At 47.8% G+C, this 26,537-nt stretch overlaps 1 protein-coding gene across 3 annotated transcripts in view; it reads right to left on the bottom strand.

Moving 5' to 3' along the window:
* The window catches only part of armh3 (armadillo like helical domain containing 3), a 222,651-nt gene that overhangs the window by 79,133 nt on the left and 116,981 nt on the right, over positions 1-26,537 (bottom strand). For all 3 annotated transcript variants that reach the window (XM_070876412.1, XM_070876413.1, XM_070876410.1), the window contains 5 exons: positions 26,433-26,493; positions 25,713-25,801; positions 14,434-14,516; positions 11,767-11,893; positions 10,825-10,900 (listed from right to left, as the gene is read on the bottom strand). In XM_070876412.1, the coding sequence (XP_070732513.1) occupies positions 10,825-10,900; positions 11,767-11,893; positions 14,434-14,516; positions 25,713-25,801; positions 26,433-26,493 (436 nt within the window). The remainder of the gene's footprint in view (positions 1-10,824; positions 10,901-11,766; positions 11,894-14,433; positions 14,517-25,712; positions 25,802-26,432; positions 26,494-26,537) is intronic.

Genomic DNA, 26,537 nt, shown 5'->3' with positions numbered 1-26,537 from the left:
GTCTCTGCAATGGCTACTAGATCAATTTGTGCCACTAGTTATTCTATCTTGTTATGAATGCTCCGTGCATTCAGATAAAGAGCCTTTAATTTAATTTTTTTTTAACCATTATTCCCTGCTATTGATCTTATTCTCTGCTGCACTGTTACCATTAAACTCTCTGCCCCTTTCTTTCACACACTGCTTATTGTTTTTACCCAAATCACTACACTGCTCTATTACTTTAACCTCTCTCTTTCGATATCTAAATTTCCCCTCACCTGACCCCTCCCCCTTTTTTTTAGTTTAAAGCCCTAGTTATTCGATTCGCCAGGACACTGGTTCCAGCACGGTTCAAGTGGAGCCCATCCCGACGGAACAGCTCCCTCTTTCCCCAGTACTGGTGCCAGTGCCCCATGAATTCAAACTCCTTCCTCCCACACCACTCTTTTAGCCATGGACTGGTTGGGCCGAATGTTGAATCCATGCATTTAACTTTCTGATCTGCTTGACCATATGCCAATTTAGTAATCCCAGAGATTATTACCCTTGAGGTTCTGCTTATTAATTTAGACCCTAGCTCCTCAAACTCCCTCAGCAGAACCTCATTCCTAGTTCTACCTATATAGTTGGGTCCTACATGGACCACAACAACTGGATCCTCCCTCTCCCACTCCAAGTTCTTCTCCAGCCAGAAGGAGATGTCCTTAACCCTGGCACCGGGCAGGCAACACAGCCTTCGGGACTCTGTTTTGAGGCTGCAGAAAACAGTATCTATACCCTTGACGATACTGTCCCCTACCACTACCACATTCCTTCCTTCTCCCTCCTCTTGGATGGCCCCCTGTACCTCGCTCTTTATTCTCTCCCCGCTGCTTTAATTCAAGGCCGCTCTTTATCTTCCTACCTGTTAGACAAGGTCCAGGGCTGAGGATCCTCCATCACTACATCCTGCGTCCTCCATACCTGCCTGGCTCGTTGTCACACCCTCCTGTCCCTGACGAACTTGAAAGGACACCCAGGTCCCGCTGAATCCAAACATTTCCCAGTCTCTCACCATTCAACAAATATTCTGCTTCTTTGTTCTTTCCTACCAAAGTGGATAACTTTATTGTATTCCATTTGCCATGTTCTTGCCCACTCAGTCAACCTGTCTATATCTCTCTGCAGCCTCTTTGGATCCTCCTCATTATGAGAGGACAGAAAGGACCTCTTTGCCTTAACAGAGGGATCAATAACCAGGGGGCCCAATAACCAGGGGGCCATAGATTTTAAGTAATTGGTAGAAGGATTAGAGGGGAGTTAAGGAGAACTATTTTCACTCAGAGGGTGGTGGGGGTCTAGAACCCACTGCCTGAAAGGGTGGAAGAGGCAAAAACCCTCATTGCATTTGAAAAGTACTTCAATGTGCACTTGAAGTGCTGTAACCCTACAGGGCTACGGACCAAGAGCTGGAAAGGGGGATTAGGCTGGATTGCTCTTTGTCACCCAGCATAGATACGATGGGCCGAAATGGACTCCCTCTGTGCCATAAATTTCTAGGATTCTAAGTTTAGGCTTCACAAATTTCTAGCCTGACAGAGCAAAGAGAGACTGAGGCTGGTGAGGAGTCACACAGGCCTGAGATCCTGGGAAGGAATGAGAGAGCAGGAGACGGTGTGTCTTGATTTCAACACGGCGAGAATGCAGGGAGCAGATAGCGAAGGTGAAAGGGAAGATTAATGATGTCAGATGTTGCTTGTGTGGATAATGGAATTGAATTTCCGCGATGGATTGCCTGCTGATTTACATTGTTGTAAATAGCCGTCATTTAAATAAAATGTAAACGGCATTTGTTCAAAGTGCTGATTTAGCTTCCGCACAGAAAACAAATTTGATCATTAAAATATCATATTCAGCTGGTCATAGTTTGCTAATGCAAGATTTATGAATTCATACACACAGAAAGCGAGGGCTTGAATCCCACTGGTCCTCACAGACAGAAAGCAACAGCTGTCAGCGGCGATTGATTCGCTGTCAGGTAGAACTGATGTTCCTCCACCCTGTTCCCAGGTCAGAAATCCCTCGTTGGCTGCTCCGCTAACAAAGCCTGGGCCACTGGACAGTGGGCTGAGGGCTCTGGAGAGAGGTCCGTCCGAGGGGTTTTAATGAGTAAAATAAGGTGAAACTGGCGAGATGGTCGGTAACCAGAGGATACAGATTTAAGATAATTGGCAAATGGACCAGGGTAAGGATAAGGATAATTTTTTTTTAACGCAGCGAGTTTTTGTGATCTGGAATGTGCTGCCTGAAAGGGCGGTGGAAGCAAATTCAATCGTAACTTTCAAAAGAGAATTGGATAACTATATGAAGGGGAATAAAATGCAGGGCTCTGGGAGAAGAGCAGGGAAAGTAGGACTAATTGGACAGCTCCTTCACAGGCACGATGGGCTGAGTGGCCTCCATTTGTGCTGTACGATTCTATGATTCTAACTGATAACCGCAGAAAAGACACTGCCCGCCTGCACTGGGACCGCGGCAGCGCCCGCCTGCACTGGGACCGAGGCAGCGCCCGCCTGCACTGGGACAGAGGCAGCGCCCGCCTGCACTGGGACAGAGGCAGCGCCCGCCTGCACTGGGACCGAGGCAGCGCCCGCCTGCACTGGGACAGAGGCAGCGCCCGCCTGCACTGGGACAGAGGCAGCGCCCGCCTGCACTGGGACAGAGGCAGCGCCCGCCTGCACTGGGACAGAGGCAGCGCCCGCCTGCACTGTGACAGAGGCAGCGCCCGCCTGCACTGGGACAGAGGCAGCGCCCGCCTGCACTGGGACAGAGGCAGCGCCCGCCTGCACTGGGACAGAGGCAGCGCCCGCCTGCACTGGGACAGAGGCAGCGCCCGCCTGCACTGGGAACGCGACAGCGTCTTTCTGATCGGTTCTGCCGTCCCACTACACCAGGTTTTTATGTTGCAGCACAACTCTCCTCACTGAGCAGAGCAAGCTGCTGTTGTTAAGGAAGTTGAGGAGATTAATCATGGACCTGGCTGTTTAACCAATCAATCTCAGTTATTGACTAACTGCTGTGGCCCTCGTGTGAAATGGATGCCTGTTCTTTCCCCAAAAGATTTACTGAAATTGCCAAAACATTTTTTGTGAATTTTGTTCTAATCAAGGTGAAATCATATTTCACTGAGGGCACCCAACATCGACATCAAACACTCCCAGGGCAGGTACAGCATGGGTTAGATACAGAGTAAAGCTCCCTCTACATTATCCCATCAAACACTCTCAGGGCAAGTACAGCACGGGTTAGATACAGAATAAAGCTCCGTCAATACTGTCCCATCAAACACTCCCAGGGCAGGTACATCTGGACATGTGCGCAAAATGGTGTGAAGCTCAGAGAGGTCACTGACTGAGTGCAAGTGGACAAAGTGAAGATAATAGCAGGCAACAGAGAAGATATAAGATCAAACGGTAGTGCGTGAATGTGAAACAATCTATCGACTGTGGATTGAAGCAGCACTGAGGCATCCGTACCCGACACCTTGGTGAATGATTCCAATTACATTACTGCAGTCGATGGCACTGCAGCGCCTCATTTGTTTCCTCAAAGCAGAACAAGTAATGAGGGTGACAGGCGAGCTATAAATAGTATCTTCAAGTGAGAGCCACTCTTTATACCGTCATAATTGGTCGTTCTTTTTTTTAACGTGAATAAAATATGTAATAAAGTTGTGCTGAAAGAAAAATACATAAATCACGCCAACGGAATGAAGTGCCAGGGGGCACAGATTAAAATGGATCAAACGGGGGCATGAGTGAAAAAACTCATTAAGGTGGATATTAAGGTGGATGAAAACACAGGCAGCAAGAGCTTCAGGGTGTGGGTCTATGGAGCATTGGTAGGTAAACAGTGAGGGCTGATTTGTAGATACATAAGAAATAGGAGCAGGAGTAGGTCATACGGCCCCTCGCGCCTGCTCCGCCAATACGATTATGGCTGATCCGATCATGGACTCAGGTCCACTTTCCTGCCCGCTCCCCATAACCCCTCATTCCCTTATCGGTTAAGAAATTGTCTATCTCTGTCTTAAATTTATTCATGTCCCAGCTTCCACAGCTCTCTGAGGAAATGAATTCCAGATTTACAACCCTCTGAGAAAATAATTTTCTTCTCATCTCAGTTTTAAATGGGCGGCTCCTTATTCTAAGATTATGCCCCCTAGTTCTAGTCTCCCCATCAGTGGAAACATCCTCTCTGCATCCACCTTGTCAAGCCACCTCATAATCTTATATGTTTCGATAAGATCACCTCTCAATCTTCTGAATTCCAATGTGCAGAGGCCCAACCTCCTCAACCTTTTCTCATAAGTCAACCTCCTCATCTCTGGAATCAACCAAGTGAACCTTCTTTGAACTGCCTCCAAAACAAGTATATCCTTTCGTAAATATGGAAACCAAAACTGCACGCAGTATTCCAGGTGTGGCCTCACCTATAGCCTGTATAACTGTAGCAAGATTTCCCTGCTTTTGTACTCCATCCCCTTTGCAATAAAGGCCAAGATTCCATTGGCCTTCCTGATCACTTTCTGTACCTGCATACTAACCTTTTGTGTTTCATGCACAGGTACCCCCAGGTCCCACTGTACTGTGGCACTTTGCAATCTTTCGCCATTTAAATAATAACTTGCTCTTGACAAGCTTGGATATTAACAGCTTTGATGGTAAAACACTCAAAGTATAGTCAGTACTCGCACAATTCCGGAGGAATTTCATAAATAAGTTAATTAAATAATCAAATTACTTCAAACCGAATATAGTTATTAAATTACTAAATGTATTCAACAATTAAGAGCATTACTGACTGAATTTAATTATGTTATTGGCTCAATCTAATCATTAAACCACCGGCTGAATTCCAAGGATCCATGTATTGAATTATTTTTTGCCAATCAATTAGCTGTTGACTGAAATTAATATCTCAATGTATTCATCTGTGACTTCAGCCGTTGTGAACCGCACACCTTTCATTCACAGGTGCAGAACATCTTTTAATGTTTGCACAGCGGCTTATCCCAGGATGCTGGCCTGTACAATGTAACACGATTCTGGGGAACCATCACACTGGGTTCATGCTCCGGCTGAATGTCGGGCCTTCACACGAATTCACCGTGCCACCAACACTCCATTCACAAGCCCACAGATAACCTGGCCTCGCGCCACAACTCAATAATATTTTAAACTTTGCTCCCAAGGGGCGGGGGAGGATGGGGTTCTAATTAATCAAATATATCAAATTATGAGGGGGTTTGACAAAGAGGATGTTTCTCCCTCGTGGGGGAATCTAGAACTAGGGGGCATAGTTTCAGAATAAGGGGTCGCCATTTAAGACGGAGATGAGGAGGAATTTCTTCTCTCAGAAGATTGTGAATCTGTGGAATTCTCTGCCCCAGAGAGCTGTGGAGGCTGGGTCATTGAATATATTTAACGTGGAGATAGACAGATTTTTGAGTGATAAGGGAATAAAGGGTTATGGGGAGCGGTCAGGGAAGTGGAGTTGAGGCCAAGATCAGATCAGACATGTTTTTATTGAATGACAGAGCGGGCTCGAGAGGCCAAATGGCCAACTCCTGCTCCTATTTCTTATGTTCTTATTCTCGGGCTGAGGCAAGACCGGCATTTATGGCCCTTCCCAAGTTGCCCCAAGAAGATGGTGGTAAGCCTTTTGTTGAACCGCCGTGTAGCTATTTTACTACGACTAGGTGGCTCGCTCGCTAGGCCGCTTCAGAGGGCAGCTCGGGGTCAAACCTGGTGCTCAGCACCTGCTGGGAGAGAGCAAGACAAGTTTTTGGGGGGTGGGATTTCCAGCGGCAGCGGCACTTAAACAGCTGCTGGCATCTCAAGCATAGAGGGGCTTTCGGTGCTGGCGAGGAAAAGAAAACACAGCAGCAAAGGGGACTTTAGCGATCCCAAAGCAGAGAGGGAGATAAGCTGGGCGGGTCTGGGGAAGGTCGATACACAGGGAAAAGAGAATACTAAAATATTTTCAATGACCCTCCCTGGCAGTGTCTGATTTTAACAGAATCCTGCTCAGGTAGTCTCTGCTTTAGTGGGTCTAATTAACGTACAAAATAGAACACAAAGAGACCTCTACAAACTTTGAATGCAGGCGCCTAGCTTGATATGCACTGGCCGATTGTACTGGGATGCGCGCAGCATACTTTGGGGTCACACCCAACTGCCTGTTTACATAAGAACATAAGAATTAGGAACAGGAGTAGGCCATCTTGCCCCTCGAGCTTGCTCCACCATTTAAAAAGATCATGGCTGATCTGGCCGTGACTCAGCTCCACTTACCCGCCCGCTCCCCATAACCCTCAATTCCCTTATTGGTTAAAAAACTATCTATCTGTGATTTGAATACATTCAATGAGCTAGCCTCAACTGCTTCCTTGGGCAGAGAATTCCACAGATTTACAACCCTCTGGGAAAAGAAATTCCTTCTCAACTCGGTTTTCAATTGGCTGCCCCGTATTTTGCGGCTGTGCCCCCTAGTTCTAGTCTCCCCGACCAGTGGAAACAACCTCTCTGCCTCTATCTTGTCTATCCCTTTCATTATTTTAAATGTTTCTATAAGATCACCCCTCATCCTTCTGAACTCCAACAAGTAAAGACCCAGTCTACTCAATCTATCATCATAAGGTAACCCCCTCATCTCCGGAATCAGCCTAGTGAATCGTCTCTGTACCTCCTCCAAGGCTAGTATATCCTTTCTTAAGTAAGGTGACCAAAACTGCACGCAGTACTCCAGGTGCAGCCTCACCAATACCCTGTACAATTGCAGCAGGACCTCCCTGCTTTTGTACTCCATCCCTCTTGCAATGAAGGCCAACATTCCATTCGCCTTCCTGATTACCTGCTGTATCTGCAAACTAACTTTTTGGGATTCATGCACAAGGACCCCCAGATCCCTCTGCACCGCAGCATGTTGTAATTTCTCCTCATTCAAATAATATTCCCTTTTACTGTTTTTTTTCCCCCAAGGTGGATGACCTCACATTTTCCGACATTGTATTCCATCTGCCAAACCTTAGCCCACTCGCTTAACCTGTCTAAATCTCTTTGCAGCCTCTCTGTGTCCTCTACACAACCCGCTTCCCCACTAATCTTTGTGTCATCTGCAAATTTTGTTACACTACACTCTGTCCCCTCCTCCAGGTCATCTATGTATATTGTAAACAGTTGTGGTCCCAGCACCGATCCCTGTGGCAGACCACTAATCACCGATTTCCAACCTGAAAAAGACCCACTTATCCCGACTCTCTGCTTTCTGTTAGCCAGCCAATTCTCTATCCATGCTAATACATTTCCGCTGACTCCGCGTACCTTTATCTTCTGCAGTAACCTTTTGTGTGGCACCTTATCGAATGCCTTTTGGAAATCTAAATACACCACATCCATCGATACACCTCTATCCATCATGCTTGTTATATCCTCAAAGAATTCCAGTAAATTAGTTAAACATGATTTCCCCTTCATGAATCCATGTTGCGTCTGCTTGATTGCACTATTCCTATCTTGATGTCCCGCTATTTCTTCCTTAATGATAGCTTCAAGCATTTTCCCCACTACAGATGTTAAACTAACCGGCCTATAGTTACCTGCCTTTTGTCTGCCCCCTTTTTTAAACAGAGGCATTACATTAGCTGCTTTCCAATCCACTGGTACCTCCCCAGAGTCCAGAGAACTTTGGCAGATTATAACGAATGCATCTGCTATAACTTCCACCATCTCTTTTAATACCCTGGGATGCATTTCATCAGGACCAGGGGACTTGTCTACCTTGAGTCCCATTAGCCTGTCCAGCACTACCTCCCTAGTGATAGTGATTGTCTCAAGGTCCTCCCTTCCCACATTCCCGTGACCAGCCATTTTTGGCATGGTTTTTGTGTCTTCCACTGTGAAGACGGAAGCAAAATAATTGTTTAAGGTCTCAGCCATTTCCACATTTCCCATTACTAAATGCCCCTTCCAATCTTCTAAAGGACCAACATTTACTTTAGTCACTCTTTTCCTTTTTATATATCGGTAAAAGCTTTAACTATCTGTTTTTATGTTTTGCGCAAGCTTATTTTCGTAATCTATCTTTCCTTTCTTTATTACTTTTTTAGTCATACTTTGCTGTCGTTTAACATTTTCCCAATCTTCTAGTTTCTCACTAACCTTGGCCACCTTATACGCATGGTTTTTAATTTGATACTCTCCTTTATTTCCTTGGTTATCCACGGCTGGTTATTCTTTCTCTTACCACCCTTCTTTTTCACTGGAATATATTTTTGTTGAGCACTATGAAATAGCTCCTTAAAAGTCCTCCACTGTTCCTCAATTGTGCCACCGTTTAGTCTGTGTTTCCAGTCTACTTTAGCTAACTCTGTCCTCATCCCACTATAGTCCCCTTTGTTTAAGCATAGTACGCTCGTTTGAGACACTACTTCCTCACCCTCAATCTGTATTACAAATTCAACCATACTGTGATCACTCATTCCGAGAGGATCTTTTACGCGGAGATCGTTTATTATTCCTGTCTCATTACACAGGACCAGATCTAAGGTAGCTTGCTCCCTTGTAGGTTCTGTAACATACTGTTCTAAGAAACAATCCCGTATGCATTCTATGAATTCCTCCTCCAGGCTACCCCGTGCGATTTGATTTGACCAATCGATATGTAGGTTAAAATCCCCCATGATTACTGCCATTCCCTTTTCACATGCCTCTATTATTCCCATGATTATTGTCCGCCCCAGCGTGAAGTTATTATTTGGGGGCCTATAAACTACACCCACCAGTGACTTTTTCCCCTTACTATCTCTAATCTCCAACCACAATGGTTCAACATTTTGTTCATTAGAGCCAATATCATCTCTCACAACTGCCCTGATATCATCCTTTATTAACAGAGCTACCCCACCTCCTTTCCCTTCTTGTCTATCCTTCCGAATTGTCAAATACCCCTGTATGTTTAATTCCCAGTCTTGGCCACCCTGCAACCACGTTTCTGTAATGACCACCAAATCATACCCATTTGTAATGATTTGTGCCGTCAACTCATTTACTTTATTTCGAATGCAGCGTGCGTTTAGGTCGTGTTTTAATACTAGCTTTTAAACCATGATTTTTAGTTTTGACCCCTCCTGCAGCCCCTTTATCTTCATACATATTGTCCCTTCCTCTCACCTTGTGGTTTACACTTACCCCAGTGCTACTCTGCTCTGTTGCCTCCTGCCTTTTGCATTCTTTCTTGGGGTCCTGTTCATCTGCGCTCTCACCCACTCTAACTAGCTCAGAGCCCTCTCCTGGGTTCCGAATACTCCTCGCATTGAGGAATCGAGATTTCAGGCTTGCCTTTTTATTGCACTTTAACCCTGTAGAATTTTGCTGTACATTGGACCTTTTTGTTTTTTGCCTTGGGTTCTCTGCCCTCCTCTCTGTCCTTTGCTTCTGTCTCCATTTTGTTTCCCTCTGTCTCCCTGCATTGGTTCCCATCCCCCTGCCATATTAGTTTAACTCCTCCCCAACAGCACTAGCAAACACTCCCCCTCGGACATTGGTTCCGGTCCTGCCCAGGTGCCAGACCGTCCGGCCTGTTACCGAGTACACGTCAGCCGTGGCTCAGTGATCAGCACTCTCGTATCTGAGTCAGACGGTTTTGGGTTCAAGTCTCACTCTAGAGACTAGAACACAAGAATCTAGGCTGGCACTCCACTGCAGTGCTGAGGGAGCGCTGCACTGCCGGAGATGCCGTCTTTCAGATGAGACGTTAAATCAAGTCCCGTCTGCTCTCTCGGGTGCATGTAAAAGATCCCATGGCACAATTTCGAAGAGCAGCAGGGGAGTTAACCCCGGTGTCCTGGGCCAATATTTATCCCTCAATCAACATCACTAAAGCAGATTATCTGGTCATTATCATATTGCTGATTGTGGGAGCTTGCTATGCGTAAGCTGGCTGCTGTGTTTCCCACATTACAACCGCACTTCGAAAAAAGTACTTCGCTGACTGTAAAGAGACGTCCGGTGGTCGTGACAAGCGCCATAAGTGCAAGTTCTTTCTTTTTTAACACTCCCCTATATTTGAAACAAAACGCTGCGTTATTGTGGTACATATTTGTACGTTATTGGGCTTAATAACTGCACAGGTGATGTCGCCTTCTTCTTCGGCAGTCCCTTGTATCGAGGGTGACTTGCTTCCACATCAAAAAGGGATGAGATCACAGGTGTTTTAATGAGGGACCTAATATTCCAAGTCCCTAACTAAATCTTGAAGGGTGGAAGATGCCTGTGTGTGGATTTTTTTAATGTGTGGTGGCCGTTGCACACCAGCCACCACACGGGCTTGCAGAGCTAGGTCTTGGTCCAGTGGCAAGGATTACCCTGCTCTGCTGCATGGACATCGCAGTGTGGGCTGGCCCATGCTGCCCCTGCGCCCTCACCTCTGCTGGGCCTCGATCGCTCGCCGCTCCTGCTGCACCTGCCCACGCTCCAATCAGTGGCCTGGATTATGGGGACGTCCAATCCAGTTGCCATTATCACTGCCGTCGCCCTCCTGCACCTGCTCCCTGAAGTGGTACACCTCCACCCTGCTCCCAAGGCTGCTCGCCTTTTATGACCCCGACCTGCCGCTGGTGTTGTCAACTGATCTAACATTTGTATCACAACATTCCCAAACTAGCCTGGATCAACCGAAGGAAGGCCAGTGAATGTGGCCCCCGCTTACATTCGAGTCTACAGCACAAAAAGAGGCCATTCGGCCCACCTGGTCTAGGCTGGGGTTTATGCTCCCCACTTGCCGCTCATGTGCGTTCCTTACCTGACATTGATCAGTGCGTGCGTCACTTTGCTCGCTGGCTCCTTCCACTGACCGCTGTTCGTCGAAAGCCTCAAGACTGCGAGAGAGCAAAAACAAAGGTTACCAGCGTCTGTTTCAAACCTGTCCAGGAACACATTTATAGCGATTCGCTTGAGCACAACCTCGTGTGCGATACATGCCCAGCAACAACCTGCGTTCCAGTAGCGCTTTTGACGTAGTAAAACGACCCAGGGAGCTTCGCAGAAGCGCAAGGGAAGAAATGGACGCGGAGCCAAAGGAAGAGAGATTCAGGAGGGGTGGGCAAAGGTATGAGAGGAGCTTTAAGGACGCTCTTAAAGGAGAGGAGTTTGGAGAGGGAATTCTACGGAGTGGGACCGAGGTGACTAAAAACGACGCTGATAATTGTGGGGTAAAGTGAAGGAGACGTACAAGAGGTCGAGTGAGAAGGCCGTGGGTTCGAGTCCCACTCCAGAGATTTGAGCACATAGATCTAGGCTGATGCTCCCAGTGCAGTACTGAAGAAGCATTGCACTGTCGGAGGGGCAGTACTGAGGGAGTGCTGCACTGTCGGAGGTGCCGTCTTTCAGGTGAGGCATTAAACCGATGCCCCGTCAGCCCTTTCAGGTGGATGTAAAAGATCCCACGCCCACTATTCCAAGAAGAGCAGGAGAGTTATTCCCGGTATCCTGGGCCAATGTTTAGCCTCCAACCATAATCACTAAAAACAGATTATCTGGTCATTATCTCACTGCTGTTTGCGGGAGCTTGCTGTGCACAAATTGGCTACCGCGCTTCCTAAAATATAACAGTGACTACACCCCAAAAGTACTTCATTGGCTGTAAAGCGCTTTGGGATATGCTGAGGTTGCGAAAGGCGCTATAGAAATGCAGGTTTTTCTTTCTTTCAACTGAGTTTCTCAGTAAAAAATAATTGAAGCTCACCCATTGAATATAAATTTTCGAAGACCTGGTGCATCCGAATTATCTCGTAGTAAAGTTCATCATAACTGCTGGGCGTGGGGAGGAAAGTGTCGCCGTATGTAATAAACACATTGAATAAATTCACCACCTGCAACCAAAGGGAGATCCCGTCCAATTATTCCCTCACGGTTTGCGGAGGATGGCCAAAAAAGCTCACACTTGGCGGCGCGTGTCAGTGAAACCTTCAGAGACCGCCACACTACATAAGAACATAAGAACTAGGAACAGGAGTTGGCCATTCGGCCCCTCGAGCCTGCTCTGCCATTCAATGAGATCATGGCTGATCATCGACCTCCACTCCACCTTCCTGCACTGTTCCCATAATCCCTTGATTCCCTTAATATCCAAAAATCTATCGATCTCAGCCTTGAATATACTCAATGACTGAGCACCCACAGCCCTCTGGGGCAGAGAATTCCAAAGATTCACCACCCTCTGAGTGAAGAAATTCCTCCTCATCTCCGTCCTAAATGCCGACCCCTTATTCTGCGACCCCCTGGTTCTAGACTCCCCAGCCAGGGGGAAACATCCTCCCTGCATCTACCCTGTCAAGCCCTGTAAGAGATCATGTCTCATTTTTCTAAACTCCAGAGAATATAAGCCTAGTCTACTCAATCTCTCCTCAAAGGACAATCCCCCCACTACCTCAACGGGTACGGTCTCCCTGCACCACCTCAGTTAGTGTCGCCGTAGTCAGACTATCGCCTACATTTTAAGACATTCCAGCTGTCGTTATTGACAGACAAATGGGGAAACCTGCCCACGTGACATTCCTCTGGTTAAAAGGGTTATATTTTGAGGACAGATTGCACAGGATTGTCTTGGCTTGCATTACCATGAGTTTAGAAGATTAAGGGGGTGATCTAATTGAGGTGTTTAAGATGATTAAAGAAGTTGATAGGGTAGATGGAGAGAAACTATTTCCTCTGGTGGGGGGAGTCCAGAACAAGGGGGGCATAACCTCAAAATTAGAGCCAGGCCGTTCAGGGATGATGTTAGGAAGCGCTTCTTCACACAAAGGGGAGTGGGAATTTGGAACTCTCTTCCCAAAAATCTTTGGTGGCTGGGGATCAATAAACTGGGATTGATCGATTAGTGTTGGGCCTTATTAAGGGTTATGGACTCGAAGCAGGTAAGTGGAGTTAACATACAGATCAGGCATGATCGGATTGCACGCTGGTTGGAGGGGCTGACTGGCCTCCTCCTGTTCTCTGTGTGCTACACTAATGCAAGTGATAAGCTGTTTATTCTGAACGGGTTAGTGTCTCTGCTGAAATAGCAGAGGGACGAATTCTTTAAAAAAAAAATTGTTCCTGGGATATGGGTGTCACTGGCAAGGCCGGCATTTATTACCCATCCCTAATTGCCCTTGAGAAGGTGGTGGTGAGCCGCCTTCTTGAACCACTGCAGTCCGTGTGGTGAAGGTGCTCCCACAATGCTGTTAGGGAGGGAGTTCCAGGATTTTGACCCAGCGATGATAAAGGAACGGCCAATATATTTCCAAGTCAGGACGGTTGTAATGTATGCACCTGTGAGCATGCACACAGGTTGGTAGAGCTGTTGAGTTGGAAGTGGCTTAACCAGTCACGTGATGTTCACAAGACTCAATAAAACCCCAGCCAGTTGGATTCGGAGGATCCACAATGAGGCAGGTGGTTGTGAGCCTGGTGGATGAACTGGTAATGTGTAGTATGATTGTTAAACCTTTTGCTAATAAATCAACTAGTTCTTAATAGCAATGTGCTGCTATGAATTCTTAAGCAAAGAACCCATGAAGCAAATATATTACACGATGTGTGACATTTAGTAGTAATTTCTTGGCTCAGATCAAGAAAGCCTGCTTGGAACAGGCTGCCAGGGAAGGGCGTTGCAGCGTGGGCGGTTAAAGTGGGCTCACGAGACAAACTGATCCATTTGTTGAGGGGGGTTGGGACTGCGGGCGATGGTGAGGAGGTGGGTCTGAGAGTTCGAGGACCATGAATAATTAACGAGCTTGTTGAGTCTGACGGCCTTGTCATGTTCCCAAAGATTCCATATCAACTGTCATATGACATTCATCTAGCCGGTTGCTAGGTTTTTGTTGCTTGGTTACTCTGAACAGCAATCTATCAATTGTAAAATTCTCCTTTTTGCTGCAATCTGCAAACTTTACAATTCCGTTTAGTGTCGTATCTCTTATTGTCATTTATAAAGATCACCAGCTGAACGATTTCTGTAGCCAAGTTCCCGGGGCGCGGCAGGTTTTCCAATTAGAAATATCGATCCTGATAACCATACCCTGTTTTATATTTTCCAGCCAATTCAGTATCCATTTGTAACGTCTGCCTGGATCCCACAAGCTTTCATCGTAGCCATGAACTGAAAGAGGCATCTGTGCCCCACAGGGCCGCACTATCGAGGGGTCAGTCCTACAGTGACAGAGCCACACTATCGATGGATCAGTCATACAGTGAGGGGGCTACACTATCGAGGGATCAGTCGGTCACACAGTGAGGGGGCCGCTCTATTGAGGGGTCAGTCAGTCACACAGTGAGACAGTGCAGCCTCGCTGTCCTATCATCGAGGGCCCGCTGCAAGACACTTGGGGGAAAACAGAGAATGTGAATAGATTGAAAAATAATGTCTCACCATTAAGGCCAGAGCAAAGATGTTGTATTTCCCCAGGAGCACAGTCTCATTCGACATCAGGAACTTGAGCAGATTGATCAGCGCTGCAATTACATGAAGCAGACAATGAGAAAAGCAACACAACAAAGCTGCACAATTGTGAGTACATTCTGTCCTCAATTTCTCTCCAACTCTGCGTCAGCCAGTGGCTCAGTGGGCAGCGCTCTCGCCTCGGGAGTCAGAAACTGTGGGTCCAGTCCCAGTCTAGGGACTTCAGCACAAAAATCTAGGCTGACACTCCCAGTGCAGTACTGAGGGAATGCTGCACTGCCGGAGGTGCCATCTTTCAGATGGGACGTTAAACTGAGGCCTCGTCTGCTCTCTCGGGTGGACAGAAAAGATCTCACGGCCACTATTTCGAAGAGGAGCAGGGGAGTTATCCCCGGTAACCTGCGGCCAATATTTATTCCTCAATCAACATAACAAAAATAGATTATCTGGTCATTGTCACATTGGTGTTTGTGGGAGCTTGCTGTGCACAAGTTGGCTGCTGCGTTTCCCACATTACAACAGTGACTGCACTCCAAAAGTACTTCATTGGCTGTAAAGCGCTTTGCGACGTCCGGTGGTCATGAAAGGCGCCATATAAATGTAAGTCTTTCTTTTCTTTTTACTCTCCTGCTGGGGGTACCGAATGTTGGGAAATGGTTGAATGGGCTCAGACACTCGCCAACACACGCATTTCCCAACACACACTGAGGAGGTAACGAGGACCGACCCTCTCCCCAGCCCAAATGGAAGCTTTCCTACCTCGACACAGACTAGCCAATCAGAGCTAGGATCTTCCAGCACGGTTATACATTATGCTCTACTAACTACGCCATTGAGGTCTAAAAATGTAATGGAATACTCTCCACTTGCCTGGATGAGTGCAGCTCCAACAACACTCCAGAAGCTCGGCACCATCCAGGACAAAGCAGCCCGCTTGATCAGCACCCCATCCACCACCATCAACATTCACTCCCTCCACCACCAGTGCACCGTGGCTGCAGTGTGCACCATCGACAAGATGCACTGCAGCAACTCACCAAGGCTTCTTCAGCAGTACCTCCCAAACCTGCGACCTCTACCACCTAGAAGGACCTCTAAATTCCCTGCTAAGTCACATATATCGGCTGTTCCTTCATCGTCGCTGGGGTCAAAGTCCTGGAACTCCCTCCCCAACAGCACTGTGGGAGCACCTTCACCACACGGACTGCAGTGGTTCAAGAAGGTGGCTCACCACCACCTTCTCAAGGGGCAATTAGGGGTGGGCAATAAATGCCGGCCTTGCCAGCGATGCCCACATCCTGTTAATTGGGTAACTAAAAAAGATTACCACCATTTTCCTCCAGAATCGGCAACAATCTGGCCAATCAGGAATCTATCCTGCTCCTTTTCAATGTGTAACATTAAGTCTCTCCTAGTGAACATTGACTGACAAACTAATCACTAAAAGCTCGTGCACAGGTACAAGAATTAATCAAAAAAGACTAATAGAATGTTGGCCTTTATATCTCAACGGGGCTGGAATACAAAAGTGAGCAAGTGATGTTTCAGTTATACAGAACTCTGGTCAGACCCCGCCTGGAGTAACTGCATTGAGTTTTGGGCCCTGCCCCTCAGGGAGGATATATCGGCCTCGGAGAGGGAGCAGTGCAGATTCACCAGAATTATACCAGGGATTAAAGGGCTTGTATTCCCGTGAGTTTAGATGGTTGAAGGGTGATCTAATTGAGGTGTTCAAAATGACAAAGGAATTCGATAGGATCGATACAGAGAAATGATTTCCTCTGCTGGGGGAAATCCAGAACAAGGGGGCACAATCTTAAAATTAGAGCTCGGCCTTTCAGTAGGGAAATCAGGAAGCCTTTTTTCCACACAAAGGGTAGTGAAAATCTGGAACTCTCTCCACAGAACAGCTGTGGATGCTGGGGGTCAAGTTGACATTTTCAAGACCGAGAGCGATAGTCAGCACCGAGGAGAAAAGGCGGGTAACTGGAACTGACGTACAGATCAGCCACGATCTAACAGAATGACGAAACAGGTTCGAGGGGTTGAATGGCCTCCCCCTGTTGCTACATCCCTATTCACAGGTCCGATGCAACATAGTTTAGATGCCGAGTAAAGCTCCCTCTATACAGCTTCAACAATACACTTTACCCCAGAATAGCACCTCCAACTGCACCAGGCTGGCATTCCTATTCCCGCTAACAAGCCACCTGGAGACTTAGTGAGATTCCCAGTGCAAATGCCAGTGCAGTGATGCATTAAGCGCATCCAAGGCTGCGTTTAAACTACCTGAAATACAAGATAGTTACTATAAATACATGATAGTTAGTAAACAATCCAATTGGAAAATAAGGAGAAATATCTTTACTCAGCGAGTGGTTAGAATGTGGAACTTGCTACCACAGGAAGTACTTCAAGGAAATAACTTATATCCTTTCAAAACTAAACTAGCTGAGTACATGAGTGAAAAGGAAATAGAAAGATATGCTGAAAGGCTGGGATGAGGTAGATGGAATGGGGGAAGACTGGTGTGATGCATAAACACCTGAGAGACATGCTGGGCTGAATGGCCTTGTTGTGTGCTGTATATTCTGTGTTATCCCATTCCAGGAACTTCAGCACATCAATCTAGGCTGACACTCCCAGTGAGTACTGAGGGAGCGCTGCACTGTCGGAGGGGCAGTGCTGAGGGAGCGCTGCACTGTCGGAGGGGCAGGGCTGAGGGAGCGCCGCACTGTCGGAGGGGCAGTGCTGAGGGAGCGCCGCACTGTTGGAGGGGCAGTGCTGCACTGTCAGAGGTGCCGTCTTTCGGAAGAGACGTTAAAGCGAGTCCCCGTCTGCCCTCTCAGGTGGACATAAAAGATCCCATGGCTATTTCGAAGAAGAGCAGGGGAGTTATCCCCGGTGTCCTGGAGCCAATATCTAGCCCTCAATCAACATAACAAAAAACGATTATCTGGTCATTATCACATTACTGTTTGTGGGAGCTTGCTATGAGCAAATTGGCTCCTTCAGTACTGCCCCTCCAACAGTGCAGCATTTCCCACATTACAACAGCGACTACACTCGAAAAGTACTTCATTGGCTGTAAAGCGCTTTGGGACGTCCGGTGGTTTTGAAAGACGCTATATAAATGCAAGTCTTTCTTTTAATTCTCTGTAAAACAGAGCCTCCAAAAGGAAAGGAGAGTGAGTGGCGCACTACACTGTCCACGGCCTCCGACCCCTCAGTGCAGGCTTCCCGTCCCGGCTCAGCTCAGTGATAGCTCTCCAATCTGATTGTGACATTTGTGGGTTCAATTCCCATGCACAAAACTTAAGGCTGACCTTCCAGGGTGGGGGTGGGGGGGGGGGGGAATGAAGAGAGGGGTGCTGCATTGCAAGGCTAGCATCCTTCAGTTGAGACATTAAACAATGATGTTAATTCTTCCTCTTGGCTCAGGTAGATACTGAAGAAGCCATGGCGCAATTGGAAGAAGGGGAGGGCTGGTAGCCATGTTCCTGTCAAGCTGAGCGGCTGCAGCTTTATAATGGAAAATAAACGTGCATGCGCGATAACTTTTAATGGGCCGGGCAGCCCCTTAAAGGGGTAGTGCATCCAGAAATAAAAATAACAGGAACATCGGCTCTGGGTATCTGGACTGTGAATTCTCTCAATCAACTCCACCAAAACCAGATTAACTGGCCGTGAAACCGCGTTGCTGCTTGTGGGATCTTGCTCTGCACGCAGAAACGGTGGCCAGATGATATTGAGCTGAGAGCTCCGAGATGTTTATAAAAACTTATTTTCTGACTGAAGAAATCATCTGAAAATTAACCTCAGATGGCGAGGTATTTATTTTGCTGATCACAGATAATTTCCGACATGAGGGAGTAAAGGGAGACGGCGGCAGATGGGGGCAGCAGATGGCACGTCGCAGCAGAGACTGAGCTTCGCTGCGTGTGCTGTGCTGCCCAGCGCATTTGGCTGTGAGCGGGTCTGATGGGGAGCCGGGGGCGGGGAGGGCGCAGACACTGCAGGATGGAAGTCATACAAGGGAAGGAGTTTTGGAGGATAGCTTCATCAGGTGGAGAGAGAGAGAAAGAAAGAGAGAAAAAGTGAGATAGGAAAAACGCCATAAAAATTGGCACGGATTCCGGCATGCTGTGGACGGGCAGATGAAGGCTTTGCCACTAAGGAAGAAAGAACTTGCATTTCTATCCAGCCTTTCATGACCACATTACATTCCAAAGGGCTTTACAGCCAATTAAGTACTTTTTGAAGAGCAGTCACTGTTGTAATGAGGAGAGGGGGGCAGGCAATTTGTGCACATCAAGGTTTTACAAACAGCAAAGTAAAATGACTCAATGATCAGTCTTTCAGATGTTGGCTGAGGGATAAATATTGGCCCAGGTCACCGGGGAGAACTCCCCCGCTCTTCATCAAAATCGTGCCATGGGATCTATTACGTCAACCTGAGAGGGCAGATGGGACGTCGGTTTAATGAATTGTCTGAAAGCCAGCACCTCTGATAGTGCAACGCTTCCTCAGTACTGCCCCTCCGACAGTGCGGCGCTCCCTCAGTGCTGCCCCTCCGACAGTGCGGCGCTCCCTCAGTGCTGCCCTTCTGACAGTGCGACGCTCCCGCAGTACTGCCCCTCTGACAGTGCGGCGCTCCCTCAGCCATCATAGGCAGTCCCTCAGAATCGAGGAAGACTTGCTTCCACTCCCAAAGTGAGTTCTTTGATGGCTGAACAGTCCCATACGAGAGCCACAGACCCTGTTACAGGTGGGACACACATTCGTCGCGGGAAGGGGTCGGTGGGGCTGGTTTGCCGCGCGCTCCTTCCGCTGCCTGCGCTTGGCCTCTTCATGCTTTTTGCATTGGGACTCGAAGAGCTTGACGCCCTCCTGGATGTACTTTCTCCACCTCGGGCCGTCTTCGGCCAGGGTCTCCCAGGTGTCAGTGGTGATGTCACACTTTACCAGGGAGGCTTTGAGGGTGTCCTTATAACGTTTCCGCTGTCCTCCTTTGGCTCATTTACGATGAAAGAGCTCCGTATAAAGCATTTGCTTAGGGAGTCCTTCAGCACTGCCCCTCCGTCAGTGCAGCGCTCCCTCAGCACTGCCCCTCCGTCAGTGCAGCGCTCCCTCAGCACTGCCCCTCCGTCAGTGCAGCGCTCCCTCGGCACTGCCCCTCCGTCAGTGCAGCGCTCCCTCGGCACTGCCCCTCCGTCAGTGCAGCGCTCCCTCAGCACTGCCCCTCCGTCAGTGCAGCGCTCCCTCGGCACTGCCCCTCCGTCAGTGCAGCGCTCCCTCAGTATTTGCCACCAATGGGAAAGTATGTGCCCCAACTTCAGAAACAATTGTCCCCTTAGTGCAAAAGTGCAACACTGTTCCATTTCCCGAGTTTGAAATGATTAAAGGATTGGATAGGGTTGATTGAAATCAACTATTTCCTTTGGTGGGCGAGGGGCAGAACCTTAAAATTAGAGCCAGGCCATTCAGGGGTGATGTCAGGAAGCACTTCTTCACACAAAGGGCAGTGGGAATCTGGAACTTTCTCCCCCAAAATACTGTTGAGATCAATTGAAAAATTCAAAACTGCGATGGTTAGACTTTTGTTCAGCAAGGCTATTAAACGATAGGGAACCTTGGCGGGTAAATAGAGCTAAGATACAGATGAGCCATGATCAAAGTTCCCGCTAAGATGTGTGCACTCGGTTGGGCAATAATCTGAATGATCCCATGCAGGCTGCTCACCGGCGTTTACATTGCAAGTGCCACTCATGCGCAGAAATTTAAAGGGACCACACATGAAAAGAAACACGGCGTGCAGAACAAAGCACAGCTTACAGGAAACACTGGCCACGATCTAAAAATAAAAACAAAAAAATCTAGGCCGACACTCCAGAACAGTGCTGAGGGAGCACTGCACTGTCGGAGATGCCGTTTTTCGGATGCGATGTTAAACCAGAGGCCCCGTCTGCCCTCTCAGGTGGACGTAAAAGATCCCATGGCCACTATTTCAAAGAAGAACAGGGGAGTTATCCCCGCTGTCCTGGGGATATTTATCCTTCAATCAACATCACAAAAAAACAGATTATCTGGTCATTATCACATTCCCACGTTTGTGGGAGCTTACTGTGTGCAAATTGGCTGCCACGTTTCCCACATTACAGCAGTGACTGTACTTCAAAAAGTACTTCAATACTGTAAAGCGCTTTGAGACATCCGGTGGTCGTGAAAGGCGCTATATAAATGCAAGTCAATCTCTTTTTAATTGAATGGCATAACAGGCTTAAGGGGCTGAGTGGCCTCCTCCTGTTCCTTGTCTCCCACTGCAGCTGTTGTGTGGCCTCGCGTGGTGATTAGTGTTGAAACTGGACCAGTTTTATTCGAAGGCCCCTATTAACAGCAAAAGGCTGACCCTTTATTGCAGAGTGTATAAATTGTGCCAATAGACACCAGCTATTGACTAATTGCTGCAGTCGGTGGCTTGGTTTCATTATTTTTTTTGATTTCTTTTATAACTTCAGGAAAACCAGTGTCAACTTTTATTTAATTACGCTTCAGTCTTTCAGAAGCAATCAATTCCGAAACAGCCCAAGAAACATCGGTAGATCTGAATAGATTTGCTGCCCCATTGGATACACAATTGTAATTTCTAAAAATAAAAAGCCTGTGGGGCCCTGCACCGATTTTTACATTCGTTGAAGACAGAATGGCACAGCACAGGAGGTGGACATTTGGCCCATTGTGCCTGACACGGCTCTTTGAAAGAGCAATCCAATTAGTCCTGCTCCCTCCCCACAGCCCTGCAAATGTTTTCCTTTTCAAGTCTTTATCCAATTCCCGTTTGAAAGTTATTATTCAATCTGCTGTCACCACCCTTTCAGGCAGCGCATTCCAGATCACAGCAACTCACTGCATAAATAAAAATTCTCCTCATCTTCCCCTCTGGTTCTTTTGCCAATCACCATAAATCTGTGTCCTCTGGCTACCGATCCTCCTGCCACTGAAAACAGTTTATCCTTATTTGTTCTTATCAAAACCCTTGATAATTCTGAACACCGCCATCAAATCTCTCCTTAATCTTCTTGATGGCATGTGACATTAGGAGGCAGCGCGTCTCAAGCTTGAGTTTCTGGCACTCCGAACGGGTATGATTCAGAAGCATGGATGACCCTGCCATATGCACAAAGCGAAAATGTGGCCCTGTTCATTTGTAATGTGCTTTGCTTGTTGCCAGAATGCTGCCATCTAGCTAGCTCAATGCCATCAGTAGGCATTGCCCAGTTTTAATATTCAAGGGCTCATCTTAACTGCCTCATACACTCAACAGTGCTTCCCGCATCCCTGCGCAGTCATTCTCATGGTTGGTCTCCTTACCCAAGGAAGGATATTCTTGCCATAGAGGGAGTGCAGCGCAGGTTCACCAGACTGATTCCTGGGATGGGGGGATTGTCCTATGAGGAGAGATTGAGTAGACTAGGCCTATATTCTCTAGAGTTTAGAAGAATGAGAGGTGATCTCATTGAAACATACAACATTCTTACAGGGCTTGACAGGGTAGATACAGGGAGGATGTGTCCTCTAGCTGGTGAGTCTAGAACCAGGGATCACAGTCTCAGAATAAGGACTGAGATGAGGGGAAACTTCTTCACTTGGAGGGTGGTGAATCTTTGAAATTCTCTGCCCCAGAGGGCTGTGGAGGCCCAGTCGTTGAGTACATTCAAGGCTGAGATCGATAGATTTTGGATATTAAGGGAATTAAGGGATATGGGGATAGTGCAGGAAAGTGGAGTTGAGGTAGAAGATCAGCCATGATCTCATTGAATGGTGGAGTAGGCTCGAGGGGCCGAATGGCCGATTCCTGCTCCTAATTCTTGTTATGGGGATAGTGCAGGAAAGTGGAGTTGAGGAGAAATAGAGGTGATCGCACTTTAATATACAAGATTCTGAGGGGGATGGAGAGTGTAGAGGCTGAGAGATTGTTTCCCCTGGCTGGAATGTCTAGAACCAGGGGTCAGTCTCAGGATAAGGGGCTGGCCATTTCAGACCGAGGGGAGGAGGAATTTCTTCACTCGGAGGGTGGTGAATCTTTGGAATTCTCTGCCCCAGAGGGCTGTGGATGCTCAGTATTTGAGTATATTGAAGTTAGAGATAGGTAGCTTTTTGGACTCTAGGGGAATCAAGGAATGTGGAGATTGGGTGGGAAAGTGGAGTTGAGGTCGATGATCAGCAATGATCTTATTGAATGGCCGACTTCTGCTCTCAATTCTCACGTTCTTAAATCGCTATTTTACCGCGTGTTTCGGCTGGGTTCAAAACTTAATTGTGATTGAACCGCAGAGCGTCGGAAGGTGCAACAGCTGGATCAATTATGGAATTGTACCACAGGGAGTGGTTGAGGCGAATAGCATAGATGCATGTAAGGGGAAGCTGGATAAACACATGAGGGAGAAAGGAATAGAAGGATATGTTGATTGGGTGAGATGAAGTCGAGCGGGAGGAAGCTCGTGTGGAGCATGGACCAGTTGGGTTGAATGGCCTGTTCCTGTGCCGTAAATTCCATGTAATTTCAAGAGGGATAGAAATGGATAAACTGTGTCCGAGTGACTGAACGAGAATGGGGCATGTGAACCTTGACCTTTCTCTCCCCCGCCCCCTCCACTTTGGATTGTACGCAGTGCGCCCATGCAAAGTGACAGGATTCCAGATGCTGTGGGCTCATGATTGACAGGCAGCTTTCTGCTCGGAGGAGAATCCAACACGTACAGAAAGACATTAACTGTCCACTCCAGTCAGTCTGTGAATGATGGAAGAGGCTGGTGCTTCTGCAATTAAAACTTGCAATGAAAGGCACTTTTTAAAGTGAAGCTATTCTCAGTTGTGAAGGTCACGGAGAAACTCGGGGCTATAAATCACGGAAACCGCCAGCACGCCGATCCAGAGACTAATCAGTTTAAAGCCGAGTTTAATTTCTGCCCTGAAAAAAAAACACTTGTACAGCAACTAGCGTGGGGATGGGGGGGCCAAGAAATGTGCCCTCAGTGCCCTGGGGTAAAACCAGCCAGACTCCCTGCTCCTGAGTGCTGTCCAGTCAAACATCGTCAAGAGGGCAGGATTGGGCTCGGCTGTGTCAGCCCGATAGTTGAATGGTGTATGGGACTGATTTTCTAGGCTCAGGCACAAAGAACTTGGGTGAAGTAAAAATGAAGAACTTGGATTGATACAGCACCTTTCACAACCCCAGGATGCCCCAAAGCGTTTTACAGTCAAGTACTTTTAAGTGTAGCCATTTGTGTAATGTATGTTCACAGGTTGGTAGAGCTGCAGAGTTGGGAGTGGCTTAGCCAGTCACGTGATATTCACAAGACTCAATAAAACTCCAGCCAGTTGGGTTCAGGGGATCCACGATGAGGCAGGTGGTTGTGAGCCTGGTGGATGAATTGGTAATGTGTTGTGTGATTGTTAAACCGTTTGCTAATAAACCAACTAGTTCTTAATAGCAATGTGTTACTATGAATTCTTAAGCAAAGAACCCATGAAGCAAATACATTACGATTTGCAATGTAGGAAACGCGGCAGCCAATCTGTGTCCAGCAAGCTCCCACTAACAGCAATGAGATAAATGACCAGATCATGTGTTTCAGTTGTTGTTGAGGAATAAATGGAGAACTCCACTGCTCTTCTTCAAAATAGTGGCCGTGAGATCTTTTAACACTACCCGAGAGGGCAGACGGGGTCTTGGTTTAATGTCTCTTCTGAGAGACGGCACCCTCCCTCAGCACTGCACTGGAATGCCGGCCTGGATTTTGTACTCGGGTCCCTGGAGTGGGACTTGAACCCACAACCTTCTGACTCAGAGGTGCGAGTGCTGCCCACTGAGCCACAGCTGGCATCAGTACCAGAAGGCGAGTGGAACCTATGGAGAAGGATGGTGAGGTGGTGGAAATACTGGGGTGGTGCAAGGACTACAAGAAAAAGCCTCACATTAATCCCAATGCACAGCAATCTCCCAATGAGATTTACAACATTAGCAATGGTCAGATTTTGCTCGCCACTCCTTGTCGATGAGAACCTGTACAACCCGACCCCCAAACCCAGGACCTGGAGTGGCCCTCAGTCCCGTTCTCTCCCTTGCTGTTGTTCCTCCACCCCGACTCATTTCCCTCCTGACTCTCCCTCCAGGTCTGCTGTCTTTTCATCCCTATCATTCTCCCACTCCTGCCTCCCTGCGGTTTGCCACTGCGGAAGGAGTTGATGAAGCTTCCCAATGCGAATAAAGGAATCCCTAAATAAAGCATCAAAGCCTCTGACCTCCGACCGATTGGGTGATCCATGCACACCAGCTGTGGCCCGTCCATTCCACCCTCACCCCCATCCATCTCACCCATCCCATCCTCACCCCCACCCATCTCACCCTCACCCCCATCCATCTCACCCATCCCACCCTCACCCATCCCACCGCCATCAATCTCACCCCCTAACCCAACCATCCCACTCCACCCACCCTCACCAGCACCCATCCCACCCTCATCTCCACCCTTCCCCCACCCATCCCACCCTCACCCCCACCCTTCCCCCATCCATCCCACCCCACCCCCATCAATCTCACCCCCTTCCCCAACCATCCCACCCTCACCCATCTAATCCTCACAACATGGGGGAACGAGCCAATCGTGGGTTGGGAGAACTTCGGCAAACGTTATTTAATATCAAAAAGTGGAACTGTGAATGTTCAACGCTTTTTCTGCAAGATACCACTTCCCAATGTGCATTGTCTATTTAATCCTACCTGTTCACACCTCCCTGATGTATTGAATCATAGAAAATCACGACACAGGAGGCCATTCGGCCCATCGTGTCCGCGCCAGCTGAAAAAGAGCTATCCAGCCTAATCCCACTTTCCAGCTCTAGGTCCGTAGCCCTGTAGGTTACAGCACTTCAAGTGCACATCCAAGTACTTTTTAAATGTGGTGAGGGTTTCTGCCTCTACCACTCTTTCAGGCAATGAGTTCCAGACCCCCACCACCCTCTGGGTGAAAAAAGTTCTCCTCAACTCCCCTCCAAACCTCCTACCAATTACTTTAAATCTATGCCCCCAGTTACTGAGTCCTCTGCTAAGGGAAATAAGTCCGTCCTATCCACTCTATCTAGGCCCCTCATAATTTTATACACTTCAATTACATGTATTATACTACTATCTGATCACACTCCCAGGTGTATTATAATGCTACCTGACCAGGTATAACAGCACTCACCTGACCAGAGCTCACGCCAGGTGTAATGTAACCGTACTCTACACTTCTTCTGATAACAGATGAGCTTGTGAACTATCTGAACACATCGCCTGCAAACAAGAAAATAAGTGTTACATTAAGAACAACTTGCATTAAGCGTAATCAGACATAAATGGACAGTGAGCCCAAGACAGAGCGATTAGGTAAGGAGATCAAAAAACTTGGTCTGGGTAGGTTTTAAGAAGGGTGTTGAAGGAGGAGAGGTGGGGAGGTTAGGGAGGGATTTCCAAAGCTTGGGGCCTCGGCAGCTGAAGGCACGGCCGACAATGGTGGGGCGAAGGGAATGGGGGTGGATAAAACACTAGAGTTGGAGGAATAAAGAGTTCAGAGGAGCCACAGGTGTGGGGGGTTGTAGGAGGTTACACAGATAGGCAAGACAAAGCAAGTGCTCTACATGGAACTCCTACATGGCAAGCGAGCCCCAGATGGGCAGAGGAAATGTTACAAGGACACCCTCAAAGCCTCCCTGATAAAGTGCAACATCCCCACCAACACCTGGGAATCCCTGGCCCAGGACCATCCTAAGAGGAGGAAGAGCATCCGGGAGGGCGCTGAGCAGCTCGAGTCTCTTTGCCGGGAGCACGAGGAAGCCAACGCAAGCAGCAGAAGGAGCGTATGGCAATCCCCCCCATCTCAGAAATCAGTCTGGTGAACCTTCATTGCCAATGATGTTGAACTTACACGTAAAGGTCCATGGGGAACTCCTTCATCATGTGCGTGACCATAAATTCCACCATTAGATCTGGAAAACACAGAGTTAAGCATTAGAATGTATTGTGGCTGGAG

This window comes from Pristiophorus japonicus, chromosome 3 (assembly GCF_044704955.1).
Source record: "Pristiophorus japonicus isolate sPriJap1 chromosome 3, sPriJap1.hap1, whole genome shotgun sequence".
Classification (NCBI taxonomy): Eukaryota; Metazoa; Chordata; class Chondrichthyes; family Pristiophoridae; genus Pristiophorus; species Pristiophorus japonicus.
Note: the sequence above shows the minus strand (reverse complement) of the source record. Positions and strands in the feature narration are given on the sequence as shown.